The sequence below is a fragment of the Homarus americanus genome, unplaced genomic scaffold (genome assembly GCF_018991925.1).
Source record: "Homarus americanus isolate GMGI-L3 unplaced genomic scaffold, GMGI_Hamer_2.0 scaffold11299, whole genome shotgun sequence".
Classification (NCBI taxonomy): Eukaryota; Metazoa; Arthropoda; class Malacostraca; order Decapoda; family Nephropidae; genus Homarus; species Homarus americanus.
Genome location: NW_024712647.1, coordinates 1 through 15,228, shown reverse-complemented (window position 1 = coordinate 15,228; position 15,228 = coordinate 1). Strand labels below are relative to the sequence as shown.

Genomic DNA, 15,228 nt, shown 5'->3' with positions numbered 1-15,228 from the left:
TCATAATCTGTTCCTTCTGTAATTTTATCCGATATATCTGATATCAAATTGTCAATATATGTAAGATATCTTATTAAATCCTTACTTTTTTCTTCGAGTAATTGTGGAAAAGAAAAAGAAAGAGGTTTTTGAGTTATAATTATTATTATAATAATAGCTAATGCTAGTGCAAATGTTATAATATATAATATCATATTTCCATCCATTTTTTATTAATTATATAATATATAGGGGGTTCTAAAAATTATGGGACAAGGACAGATAAATCGACCGACCGACCGACTTCGACTGACAAAAAATATAATTTTAATTTTCAGATTATTTATTTTAGCACAACGATATGACCGACCGGACATTCAAGGCCGAGGCAAGACAGGTAGTTGTCTATCTATCTGTCTGTCTGTCTGTCTGTCCTTCCATCTGTCTGTCCGTCCAACCCACCCCACCACCATTATATATAAAGAAGAGCACAACGATATAACCGGACAGACACACTTTGACATTTAGGAATCCTATCTGTATCAATCTGGACGACTAAAACGAAGAAAGGAAGATGTTTCGGTACCTAATAGTGGTGGTGGTGACTTTTGTAACATGTAACTCTGATGTGACAGCAGAGAAAGAGGGTTTGTTTGTCATACCTTCAGGAAATATAAAGTTTAATCCTAATCAGAAGAGCACATATGAAGAGGAAATATCTTCTCTAAATCAATTTTTTATAGACTACTACAACAATGCTACCAAAGCTGATGATACACAGGTGATTACATGTCCCCCAGGATTTGAACCAAATGCTACACAAGTCTGTATTTTGCCAGAGCTTGGATGTATTCCAGAAAATGTTTGGAACTACAACACAATAGCTCCTTGCATCATATTGTCTTACAATGGACAACTAAATTTGATCCTTACGATGACATTGAGGAATTACCCAGCCAGATGCCCAATCTACTTAAAGACATAAGTAAAGAGTTCTGGTACTTCAATAATAATACCATGCCAGAGGTTATATGGGTGTCTTGCACATTCGGTAGAATGGACGACTACTACGCTCCCTTCATCGATACAAACCTACCAGGCTATCGGAAACCTATAGTTGCATTGAAGCTGATTTTTTGCAATGAAATTAACACCACAGTTGAAATTACTTGCAATATGTGGGCCAAGGGTATTGACAACGAGAAAAACCCTGAAACATCAGTCAAATTCACTGTAACCGTAGAAAAAAATTGAAAATTTTTTAACGTGCGTACTGGATATATATGTCAAACAGTAAGCTACTCAAAGGCATTTTGTTCCTGTTTCTGTTTCAATAATCCTTATTCATTATCAATTTTGTTTCAAAAAATAACAATATTATATTCTCATATATTTTAGTAAGCTTTTAATTAAAGTTGATTTATATAATAATAATGTCGTTTTTGTATCACTTCCCAAATATTTATAATATTTTATACTATCAATGGCTTCGATTATAACTAATTTTAAAAGAACATTAAAATGGTGTTCTTTAATTACATCAGTACATCCAAATACTTGAATTATCACAGACTCATCACCTAAAGATCGATTTCTCCGAAATTTTTTATATATATTCAAAATATTATTTTCATTTTCCATTATAGATTTTAAAATAATTTCTCCTTTAGATGGTGTCCAACAGGAAACTAAACCAACATTATAGTCACTACCAAAAAATATGAAATGTAAAATTAAATATCGGAGACATTGATCACTATTGAACCCCATATGTTTTATCATTGAATTATAATTTCCTAAACCAATTGATTTTCTATTCTTAGTACCGAAGGAAGGGTGGATGAGTAAGAGTCTATATTCATTACGTAAAATAGTCATAGCAGTAACATCAGAATCACCACTTATAATTACAGAAAAACTATTGTAAATTTCTTTTTCAATAAACGTTTTATTAATAAACCGATAGAGAACAATTTCTCCTTCGAGTCTTTCATAATAAGATATTCCAGCTGTTGAATACAATTTAAAGTTGTAAGATGATGTATTTATTTTATTTAAATATATATTTTTTAATAAATCAGTTGTATAATTTTCCAATTCCAATTTTTGGGATATTGTCATTTTTGAAAAAATATCTCTATTCTTCTCACTACACAATTTCCTATTTTTTTCAACATTCGAATGACCATCCATAACAAAATAAAAAAAAATTGTTTTATCACTATTATTATTAGAATCATCTCCACTATTTAAAATATGTATAATAACTTTTATATAATTAAGTATAATATTACAGACTTTATGACTCGTTTTCTCAATATCAACAACTGTTTGTGGCAATAATTTATTATCATCATCATTAGGTACAGCATAGGCATGAAAAAACATTGACCCATCAATACCTATCACTTGTAAATTATTAATGGATGAAAAGATATTTCCTAAATTTGTAATTAAATGTTCCTTTTTGTCCACAGATAATTCAATTTAAGTTTTTTCAATAAACCTCGAAAAATGATGTACCCCCATGTTATAAGAAAAAAAAAGAAAGTAATTCGAGAAGTAAGAAATCGGGAGTATATATATTTGTATAATAAATTTTATTTTTAAATTTTATTTTCGAGGCCGAGGCAGGTAGTTGTCTGTCTGTCTGTCTGTCTGTCCATCCGTCCAACCCACCCACCATCATTATATATAAAGAAGAGCACAACGATATGACCGGACAGACACACTTTGACATTTAGGAATCCTATCTGTATCAATCTGGACTAAAAGGAAAGGAAGAAGATGTTTTGGTACGGTAACATGTCTAGAAATATGATAACAGTGCCAAGTGAAACTCCAAGGAAAAGTTATCTATACCTTAAAGAGAAAATATCTTCTTCAAACAAAAAAGCAACAATTGTAATAAGTGGTGGTTGTTTCATAGTTGTATGTCTAATAGTGGTGGTGGTGACTTTTGTAACATGTAACTCTGCTGTGACAGCAGAGAAAGAGGGTTTGTTTATCATACCTTCAGGAAATATAAAGTTTAATCCTAATCAGAAGAGCACGTATGAAGAGGAAATATCTTCTCTTAATCAGTTTATAAAAGACTACTACTATAATGCTACCAAAGCTGATGATACACAGGTGATTGCATGTCCCCCAGGAGTTGAACCAAATGCTACACAAGTCTGTATTTTGCCAGAGATAATACTGGGACATGAATGTAATCCAGAAAATGTTTGGAACTACAAAACAACATCTCCTTGCATCATATTGTCTTACAATGGGAAAACAACTACAACAACAACTAAATTTGATCCTTACGATGACATTGAGGAATTACCCAACCAGATGCCCCATCGACTTAAAAACGAAATTAAAGACATCACTTACTACAATAATAATATCATGAAAGAGGTTATATGGGTGTCTTGCACATTACTTGGAATTCACTCCTACTATGGTCCTGGTTTCCCAAAATCCTTCTTCTCCAATACAAACCTAACAGGCTATCGGAAACCTATAGTTGCATTGCAGCTGAATCTAAAAGATGAAATTAACACCACAGTTGAAATTACTTGCAATATGTGGGCCAAGGGTATTGACAATGAGAAAAACCCTGAAACATCAGTCAAATTCACTGTAACCGTAGAAAAAAATTGAAAAATTTTTAACGTGCGACTGGATATATATATTTCAAACAGTAAGCAGCCTTCTATCTACTATCTATTCATGAGGGAGAAATGGATTGGCTGTCTGATTTTAGAGAAGAAGAAAAACCTGAATTAAGACTGCGTATCTTAGACAGTTTAATCTTCGGAAATTTTGACATTGATTGGATGAATGAATATTATATTCGACCTAAATTAGAAGGGAGTATTTTAAACCAATTGCTCGAATATATAGATCTAAATAAACTAGATAAAGAATCTACTATTAAATCTTGGAGAATACGACATGGATTGGGTGAAGATGAGGATATATGGTATTGTTATAAGTTTGGGAATTCAAAGCCTGTTAAGTATATTGTTAAACCAGATACATATGACTGGAAAAAAACTAGAGGAGATGATACGCCGTGGTCTACCAACTGGTGTCATAATCATTTCATTCCATGGTGTATTCCATGTAATGCTCCCAAGGCATTTTGTTCCTGTTTTGATAATCCTTATTCATTATCAAGTCAGTGTACAATTTGTCTCACACATAAAGAAAATTTATCAGGTTAAGTAAGTTTTTTTTCTATATGTTCTTTTAATTAAAGTTAATTTATATAAAAATAATGTTGTTTTTGTATCACTTCCCAAATATTTATAACCTATCAATGGCTTCGATTATAACTAATTTTAAAAGAACTTTAATTTACTTGAATTATCACAGACTCATCATCATTAGGTACACAGCATAGGCATGAAAAAAAATTGACCCATTAATACCTATCACTTGTAAATTATTAATGGATGAAAAGATATTTCCTAAATTTGTAATTTAGTTTTTTTCAATAAACCTCGAAAAATAATGTAAGAAAAAAAAGAAAGTAATTCGTATAATAAATTTTATTTTTAATTAATAATACACATACTCTAATTTCATACCAGAACACCTTAAAGTAATAAATGGTAGTATTATTAACCACTTTACGGGATTGGATAAAAGCAGCAGAGGAGAGGAGTTTGAAGAAGGAGGAAGAGGAGGAGGAGGAGGATATAATGTTATACGTTTTAAACAATCGTTGTCTTGGCTATAAACAAACGATAAAAATGATACAACCTCCTTCATTGATATGGGATTAATAGAATAACATGGAGAAGGAGAGGTAATACAAATGTATTTTTGAAGAATTTTAGGTCTAATTGTTAGTAGGATTGATTCTAGTTGTCGAAGACTAGAATATCCTCGCCTCTGGGGATCACTCGTTAAAGTTATTTTAGTCCTTTCTTCTTCAATATGAAAAATTACATTTAATAAAATACACTGTCTCCCAGAAGACCTCCACCAACATTGATTTTTAGAAATATTTAACAAAGAAACAGTTTCTAAAAAGCTAGGCCAGATATCAGATATATCTATTTTAGGTATGAGGGAAGTTTTACAGGCGCTAAAATTATATACATAATAACCAATCGACCTGTATTTTTCATATAAACGAAACCGCTCCTCTTCTAAATATTTTTCAATTAATCCTTCTATGTATAGATCATCACCACCTTTCCTTTTTACTTGTTTATTTTGTCTTTGAATATTATATTCAATTAATATCGCCTGTATTAAACAATTAATTATCTGACCTATATCAGAAATAATACCCTCTGATCTGTCTATTGAATGAAGCTGAGGATTGAAATTTGTTAGTGGACACATTCGAACACTCTTTCTGGGAAGTTGTTTAAATGGAATAAGAGGTATCAAATTGTAGTAGGACACGTGTGTGCCTGCTTCAGCTGTCAATATACCCGGCTGAATTGTTTCTATAAAAATACCAAAACAATAATGAACGTTTGTTGTTGATTTATAAGCGTGGAGGGGACGTAGCTTTATACTGCGTATAAATTTCTCTTCTTCTTCAGTATCACTTTTATTTTTCATTATTATATTAGTAAACCATTTCTCAGTAAGGGTTAATATTTTTTCGGATACATTAATATTGTGATCGCGTAAAAGAATTAATATATTCTGTATTAATTGCATTTTATCTGTGTGGTTCCTCACATTCATCTTTTTCTTAAATCCACTAATTTTACATTCATCCTGTTTGTCTTTTTCTTGAATAGCCATATAGCGTTTCTTACTTATCATAACGAGAACTCCGTATGAATCTTCATACGCCAACTGTAAATAACGAATATTATCGTTATCCTTTCTTAAATTATCATTATAGAGTGAAGCTATAAATGGACCATCACCAACAGTACGGGGTAATGATAGAAACAGAGAGTCGGTATCACCGTATAAAATTGTAGCTCCCTCGCTCTCAAGGAAATTACGCGCCTTATTTAAATGAGAGCGCCCATATCCTGTTACCATCGATGGAACTATTGCATCTTCAAATATTCCTTGGGATGCCATGGCACCATAAAGAGAATTAACCATAACCTTACATGCATTAGCCTGAGTAGTTAAAGATTTAGATTTCAATATTTTACGTGTTTTAATTAAACTTTCGCATATACGGCGAAAAGGAGACTCGGTATATGGTTGGTCAGTGCGTACCTTCACGCTTAGGTAAATAAAATAGGGATCTTCGGCCATCTCAAGTACATTAAAAAGATCTCGTTCAAGCGAATTTAAACACATAAATGTTTCGCGGGAAATACGAGTCACAAAACCCCGACACAAATTATAATCTATAATAATACTAGGATATAACGATGCAAAATCTAACACGTGAATACTTGTCGTGGGAGTACTTTTATGAACACCCACAATTGGATCCAAAACAACCGCACCTTTGTATGTATTTTTTTTACCAGTATCCATATGTTGTTGTTGCGTAAATGTATGTCTTGCATATTTATGAGTCATGTCAAGACCAATTTCTCCCCATAATCCATTGTGTTGTCTTTTCTTAAAAGCAGGTATATTATTAAAATCAATGGGGGCAGTTAAAATTGAATTACAACTATTTATAACAAACCGACGCACGATATATGTTGTGTTTATATGTAGACATTGATGAGGATCTGTATCCGCTTTTTGAGACTATCTGATGCAGGCTCTATAAATTTACTGCTTGGAAAAAATCGCTTTCTACACAGCATAGTATCAATACTTAATATCCATGGAGGTGTTAAATGGGGTGCCAGAGAGGAGTTACAATAAGATTGAAATGTAAAATAATCAGTCATAATGTAATCCGGTAATAATCCATAAAAAATAGAACGATTAAATAAAAAGGGATAATCAAAACCATCAGTATTATAACCTGTACAAAAAATACAGCGAGGTCTGGCTAATTCCTGTAAAGTCATCATTATTACTTCCCTTTCGGATGAAAAAAAAATCCACCTTTACGGATGATTTTGGATAAAGTAATTCAGTTAATTTATTTTGTGTTTCTATTTCTTTCTGTTTTAACTCATTAGGTGGAAATGGATAATATACTATGATTCGAGTATGAACTTCCCGTAATTGAGATGGGAAATTAGGGAATGTTAACGTCGCTTCCTGGAATGACGATACAATTAAACGATCACTTAAGCTATCTCCCTTAGGGATGGATCCTGATAAATTATGCCGCGTGGCTTCCAAATCAAAAGATCGTATAATGTAAGGAGGAAGATAACGATCCTGATCGCCGCTAATGAATGATAAATAGAGTTTCTTATTACCAGAACTATACCTACTACAAATTTGAAACAAACCCCTTGACTGAAAATTTTCATTTTTATGACGCTCATAATTCAAATAACACTGATAACTATTATAATATTTTCCCATAGCCTCAATGTAAAAAGGATAATAATTAAATTTCAAAAATTCAACCAATTTTAAACACTGACTATCATTCTTGCAAAAAAGACGAGCACCATATCCTTTATATTTTTCATTAATTAAATCATCTATCGAAGCCTCACCCATTATTAAATGAGCAGATGCTTCACCCACGTTATCCCATAGAAAAGAGTAATTGTATAATAATCCCTTTTCAATAAGAAAATTCATACCAACTTCAAACCTAGCAATATCTCGTGTCACTAAAGTAATATGATTATATGATTGACAATCAAAGCTAACACTAATAGGTTGACCGGGAGGCATGTAACCACCATCTTCATTTTGACGAATCAATCTACCTGTAGTAACATCTTCTCCGCTTATATCCAAACGATCCATCGGGATGGGCAATGCATAAAATTCTTGCTTCTTGATATTCCAAGAATATATCCACACATATTGGTTTATCAGCGATGACATTTTTACATTAGGGGGCGGATTAAAAATCATTGTTCTTCTTCTTCTTCTTCTTCTTCTTCTTCTTCTTCTTCTTCTTCTTCTTCTTCTTCTTCTTCTTCTTCTTCTTTCTCTATATTTCTATCTTTAATATACATATACACTATATTTATATTGAGTTGAGTCGTCCGAAGATGGTCTTTTAAGCTATCTATATTGCAATTCTTAAAAAAAAGATGATGATTTAGCCATTCCACATTCGCAATTCTTTCAATTCTTCTTCTTCTTCTTCTTCTTCTTCTTCTTCTTCTTCTTCTTCTTCTTCTTCTTCTTCTTCTTCTTCTTCTTCTTCTTCTTCTTTCTCTATATTTCCATTTCTATCTTTAATATACATATACACATTTCCTTTTTTATATATATTGAGTTGAGTCGTTCGAAGATGATCTTTTAAGCTATCTATATTGCAATTCTTAAAAAAAAGATGATGATTTAGCCATTCCACATTCGCAATTCTTTCAAGAATAGATCGAAGTAATCCATGAATAATTTGAAGTCGCATGTCGTCAATATATTTATTTGTAGGTGATATATTAATAATGGAGTTTTTTTCTTTTTTATCTATGTTATCTGTAAGTAACATTTCAAGATCCTTATATGAACATAGATATTTTTTTTTATTTTTAGTATTTAAGAAGTTTGTGGTAATTTGTGGAAGTTTCATTTTAAGTATTAAATCACAAAGTAACCATCCATGACAAAAGAGGGTATTTTCCAAAAGAAGTATATAGACTTTTAGAATATCTAATCGTTTTTCAAGATGGTAAATATAACGAAGATATTCATTCCTTACAATATTTAAAATTGTAACACTATTACAATTGTTCCAAGTACCATCTACCATCATTTTAGCTATAAAATATATAATATTAAGGTAATATTCAAACATATTTTGAATTATAGAATTAAATGTTTCATCGAGCATAACAAACATATTTATATATGTTTTAATATTTGTATTATGTGTTTTAACAATATATCTCAACGTTTGTTGTAAAATGTTACCTAAATTTCCCTTTATATGTTCATATATTTTTTATATAAAAAAAAGTTTTAGTAAAATTATAAAAAGTAAAATATAAATAATTATACTTGTTATAATTATTACAATCATATCAATTGAAATTACTGGTAATATTTTAGAATTTTCCAGTGTAGTATTAGTAAGGGTATTTAATAGTAAATCCGTGTCATTTAATAAACCTATAAAACTAATTATTTGTGAAAAATCATGAAATTCATTACTTATCCAATTTTTGGTAACGTTTATGTCGTCGTAATTTAGCAGCTCTCCATTATAACAAAATAGGGTGCACTCCACATTTTTTTTAAAAATTAAAATTGATTTGGGATTTGGTAAAACATTATTTTCGGTTTTATCATCCATTTTATATTCATATGTAGCTATACCTTTATAGTCAGGCTTAGCAGTTAAAATTAATATCTTCTCCTTCTCCTTCTCCTCGTATATAAATTTTGTTAAACAAATCCAATGTTTATGTTTATGCGGAATAAATAAAAAGTATTTGTATTTTAGTTCAGGAGGACAATATCTATGTGAAGGATCTATAACTTCGGTTTGTGGGGGGTTATTTTTTATTTCTAAAATTAAATTGTTATTTCTCCAACTTGAAACAATTGAAATTATAGATATATATAAGTGAGACAGCACACGCATAGTAAAAGTTTTTATATTTTTTATATAAAAAAAATTCTTTGACGTTCGTTTTGAAGAGAAGGATGAGAGATATTACCAAATAAAAATAATAATAATTTTATTAATAACAATCAATTTCTTCATCATTGGCATTAACAGTTAATCTGCCAATAATTTTATTATTTAAATCAATACTATGTTCCCTTAAACCAAAAATAACCCGCGTCTTCTTAGTGACATCTAATAAAGAATGGGGGGTGTTCTCAAACATACTATGGTCCGACCTCACTTGTGTTATTGGATAAAATCTTTCAATATATTTAAGAACATCGTTAACTGGTATATTTATATTCTTAAGAACATTGGGTAAATTAAGGATGAGCTCCACTAGTCTCTTATATGTTATAAAAGAATTCCCCTTCGTATTTTCAACTAACCTACAACGTTCCAAGATCTGATTAACAATGGGAATTTCAGGAGAATACATAAGAGAAGCCTCTTTAATATTACGTGTAATAAACCATTCTCTTTGATATAAGGAATCCGTATCATTACTGTCGAGACTATTAAAAAACCAAGGCGAATTTATATTATCATGACAATTTGAATGTATAAATAATGCCATCATACCCTCTACCAATTTTTGTTTTCTATCTTCATCCGTCATTATAGGAAATTGAGGAAAAATACAGTATTGAAAACAACAGGGGATCTCTGAATCAAAAAGAGACCTAAATAGTATAATACGTATTCTATTAATTATAGACGAATCATTCTCATCAAAACTAGGAGTATGATTTCCAAATAAAAAAATTGGAGAGGCAAGATGGATCATCTCTCCGTCTGAATAGTTCTTACGAATCCACATGGCTGCCCCACCACTTATTTGTTTAAATATGACAGAATTGAGTGGTTTAGTTGAACTAGTTTCATCCATGTACCAAAATTTTACATCACGTCCCCCTCGCCCTAAGTCATGTGTCCTTTCTTGTAGACCTTTATGAGCAGTAAAACCAGATAAAATACCAGCAGATTCTCCTAAATTAAAAATAAGTAAATTTAACAATAATGTTTTTCCTGAGTTTGAATTCCCAAGACAGAAGGTTATATTTTTATCACTAATACGTCGACAAGCTCTTACAATACGAGAAATAAAAAATAACATAGTTGCTGCGTCATAACTAAAACATTGACAAAAAATTAACAAAAGATCAACTAAAGGACAATTACATTCAGGTTTTAATGGGGCACCTACTTTATCATCTCTCCCATGTATGTGTAAAATTTCACGTAGTGACGAATCTAAAACCTCAATTTTTTTTTCTTATTACTTTCACAATTGTCACCCCCTTTTTTAAGAATATCTTTAAGTCTTCGTCCCTTTTCTATATCAAATGTAAGAACTCTTTCAATAACCCTTGTCATTTCAGTTTGAGATTCAACCATTTGATTAAGGACGTGATATTTAACTAATCTTGCCAATTTATGTACGGACTCATTCCACATGCGATCTGTTAACTTAATGTGATATTGATCACGGTTTAAAGTTAGAATTTTGCGTTGTTCAGTATTTTTATTCAATGTTTTTTTCAGTTCTTCGTCTAATCCATCCCAATAATTCGATGATGATGATTTTGTTTCATCTCTCTCATAGTAAAAGTCACGTTGCATTTCTTCATATTCTTGTTGGATAATATGATTAGCTAATGGATTAAATTGATTATTAAAAAAAGCACATTGGGGTATATGATTAACTAATTTTTCAACGTTTGCCCAATCATAAGATTTAACATTATATTTGGTCGATATATTATACATTGGTAATGGTAAGATATTATATATTGTATTATTTTTCTTATTACAACTACCACAAATAATATAACACTTTGAAGTTACGATAAGATTATCAGGAATATCGAGAATCTTGGTAGTTGAATAATATCCCTTTATATTATTTAATATTGAAGTTTGAATGACATTTTTTTTATTGTTGTTATTTTGTTCAACACTGTTTAGGTCTAATTTACACCGTTTTTTCTTATTATTATTCTTATTCTTATTATTATTATTATTATTATTATCACATAATTTCTGGTATAAATTATCTATTAAATTTATTTGCCGAGCAAAAAATGATATATCAGATGCTATAACTGAAACATTTGTAGTTGTATTGCAAGATATCCATTGATGAGCTATATTATCCCAGATATTCATATGATTCATATTTTTATCACATAGAATGGGTTTATATGCAGCAACCAAATTACCATAATAACTTGATCCCCAATTCTCTAAAAATGAATATGCTATTAAAATACGTGGAATTTTTAATGGACGAGTATAGTTATTAATTAAAGGTACATATCTATAATCATTACTATCTAAAATATCTAAATCCAAGTCTTCATCCTCATCAATAAGTCTTAAAATGCCAGTTGATTCTTTGCGTACTATAAGAAAAGCCTCTTTAAGAGTTATCACATCATCACATACAATTAGTAAGTTTAAAAGACACAAAAAGGCCCAATCTTCAATGTTATAATATCCATCAGCTGTATTATTATTAACATTGATAGATGAAGCAACACGACTTTCTCTTAAAATATAAATAATTTCCAAAAATACTTTAAGATCAGTTTTCGTTTTTTTCAACTCAAACCAAAGCAGAGAGAGAAACTGACTAAAGTCAGTATCCGGTTTCTTAGTGGGATTATTTCGTATTTGAACAATGTAAATTAACCCTAATAGATAAAAAACAGTATTTCTATGTATGCTATCAATACAACACAACTGTGTTAAATGCTGTATTCCAAATGGTTTTAATTTAATATGAGTATAATTAGAGGAATTTGAATTTGAATCAGTTGTTAAATTCAAATCACCATCAATTCCCATAATAATTTTTTTCCGTGTAGATGATAACAGCAGTTGAGAGATTGGGGGGTAGGTAAAAATTTCTTCTAGTTTTTTAGTTCCCATAGTTGAATATGAAACATAAGGTGGAATATTTACTATATTGATATAACTCTTTGGATACTTTCGTAATATTTCAATTAAATCAACTTTTTCTTTTTTTTTCTTTTTTTAAGGGTCTTTTAAATATAAACATTTATAAATGGGTATTTTTTCTCGCATCTTATTATTAGCTTTATAAAATGTACCCACATAAACATCATCAATATATGAATTATCCTCATCCTCTAATTCAGATTCATTTTCAGATTCATTTTCAGATTCATTTTCAGATTCACTTTCACTTTCACCTTCATTTTCTATATTATTAGTTTGATTATCATTATAATAATAATCAAATTGATTAGTTTCCTTTAAACACTGGGTTCCTTTGCAGATTCCTTTCCCTTTATCAATTTGTTGTAAATATCCTTTTATCTTTGTTTCAAACACATTTAATTTTCTATTTAGAACGTAAGTTTGAAATCCTCTAATTTGAGGTTCGATAACAGGCTTACAAATATTAAAGGTATCAAAAGCACTTTTTAAATTTTCAAATAACAGATATTGAGGTGCGTTAGATATATCATAAATTTCATTTTCATAAAATACAACATATGGGAGGTATGTACTATTAAATTCCATAAAGGTACCAGTGTTATTAGTATATTTCTGAGATCCAAATATGCTATAATTAATTGTAGGATCAAGCTTATAAGTACAGCAATATCATAGTAACTCATTACTAAAGAAGGTATCTCTATATGAAATCCACGATTTAGGGTTCCTCCTTTTCCGAGAATATAAATAGGTATATTTTCCAGTCCCAAAGATCTTGATAAATGATATATCAATTTATATATTATACTATTTACATTTTCAAAGGCATCAATGTTTGAAGTTTGTTGCCGTGGTGGTGGTGATGGTGATGGTGATGGTGGTGATTGCTGTTGTTGTTGTTGTTGCTGTTGTTGTTGTTGTACAATTAAATATTCTTTATATTCAACAGAAGAAAGGCATGGTCCATAATTATCATTAAATTTTACATCAATATCTAAAACTAAATGATGATATTCTAAATTTGAAAGACGAACTGTATGTGATCCATTTATACCCTCTTTAAATAATAAATTCTTATATATTTTATGGATTTGTCCTCCTTTTAATTGTTGGGAGAAATATCTAATTTCCCACACATCGTTGATATAGGTCCAAATCCACAAAGTAGTACACTTGTACAAGAATCATCACCGTCACCGTTCTTTAAGATACGAGAAACTTGCAAAAAAGTACTTTGTTTGCTACATTCATTTCCGTCATTAATTATGACAAACCTATCTGTACAATAATGTTGATTAAGAGATGTGTATTGTTCCATTTTGAGTACAACTCCAACTATAAATACATAATTGAAAATTATCTACTTAATATATACATTACTAAAGATTAAAACTTTTTTTTGTAGGTTTCATATAATTAAAATATTCACACCTATTACCCACATAATCATCGGGGCAAGAACATACGGTTTTCAATACATCAATTTGAAAATATTTATTTTCTATTCCTCCATTCAAACACCATTTTTTATCATTTTGTTCATTAAAAAATTGACATAAACCATCGATGCAAGACAGGGAAGAGGTATTATTCTCACATATTTCACAATCAACATTAGTATTACATAATACCTTATTAGTTAAACAATCAACTGTACTTTTATCAAATTTATTTAAAGATATTGTAGAGGGAATTGTTAATATTTCTAGTTTATCCCTAAATATTACTTCTTGTTTCTCTACATTTGAAAACATTTTCATTAATATTATATTACATAAGGTATAATATATAAAAATAAATAGAAATAGTTTTATACTCATAATATTTTTTTCAATATTTTTTTACTATTTTAAGTATGTATTAATTTTATCTTTTAATAATATTAATTAAGGTACAAATTTTGCGAGATGGTAACGTAGATATATGACTTTTAAGACTGACTTCATAAGATTGGGATTTACTATTATTTAGTAATATTGAATCACCATTGGTTGTGAATCTATTTTGGATTATTTTAAAGTGTTCTAATTTCAATGCTAGACCTATTTTATTATTTTCCTCTTCATCTTCCATTTCTTCAGGAATATTATTATAAAAAGTATTACGCATTCCTTCAGTATCCCATTTTTTCAATGTAGTAGAATGTATATTGTTATTTTTAATTTTAATTGGAATGACTGTATCTAAATTATTTATAATAGTTATATTACCTAAATTATTTATTTCATTTAATATGATATTTTCCGAATCTAAAATAAGTTTTTCAAAACAATCAATCAATATAGTATTTTCTTTACCTAACATTCTTTTAATTCTTTTGGGATTAGTTACTAATGAGGAGGAGGTGGAGGTGGATGTGGATATTTGAGAATCCATTATGTAGTTTTTGGTATTGTAGCTCCTATGGTGATGGACATTGACAGACTGTTTAAAAATGATGGTGATGATGGTAGGTATGCGCATTCTAGGTATGCGCATGCGCCTTTTTTGGGGGGGAACGGCTGTGCGCTCTCATTAGACAGCATATATAATGTTCGAACAACCTCTTCAATTTAGTCAGTTAACATTCATCCATCCATCATTTCATACTTCCAAAAAAATGAGGGCAATTGTTGTTATGTTAATCTTAATTGTAACAGCAA

The 15,228-nt window shown here is 29.9% G+C and overlaps 1 protein-coding gene across 1 annotated transcript; it reads left to right on the top strand.

Annotated features, from left to right (window-relative positions):
* The first annotated feature begins 553 nt into the window (after positions 1-553).
* LOC121864018 (sodium/potassium-transporting ATPase subunit beta-like) lies at positions 554-3,630 on the top strand. Its single transcript, XM_042362900.1, has 2 exons — positions 554-806; positions 2,966-3,630. Exons 1-2 carry the CDS (start codon positions 554-556, stop codon positions 3,628-3,630), a joined length of 918 nt encoding a protein of 305 aa, XP_042218834.1.
* Positions 3,631-15,228: the final 11,598 nt, after the last annotated feature.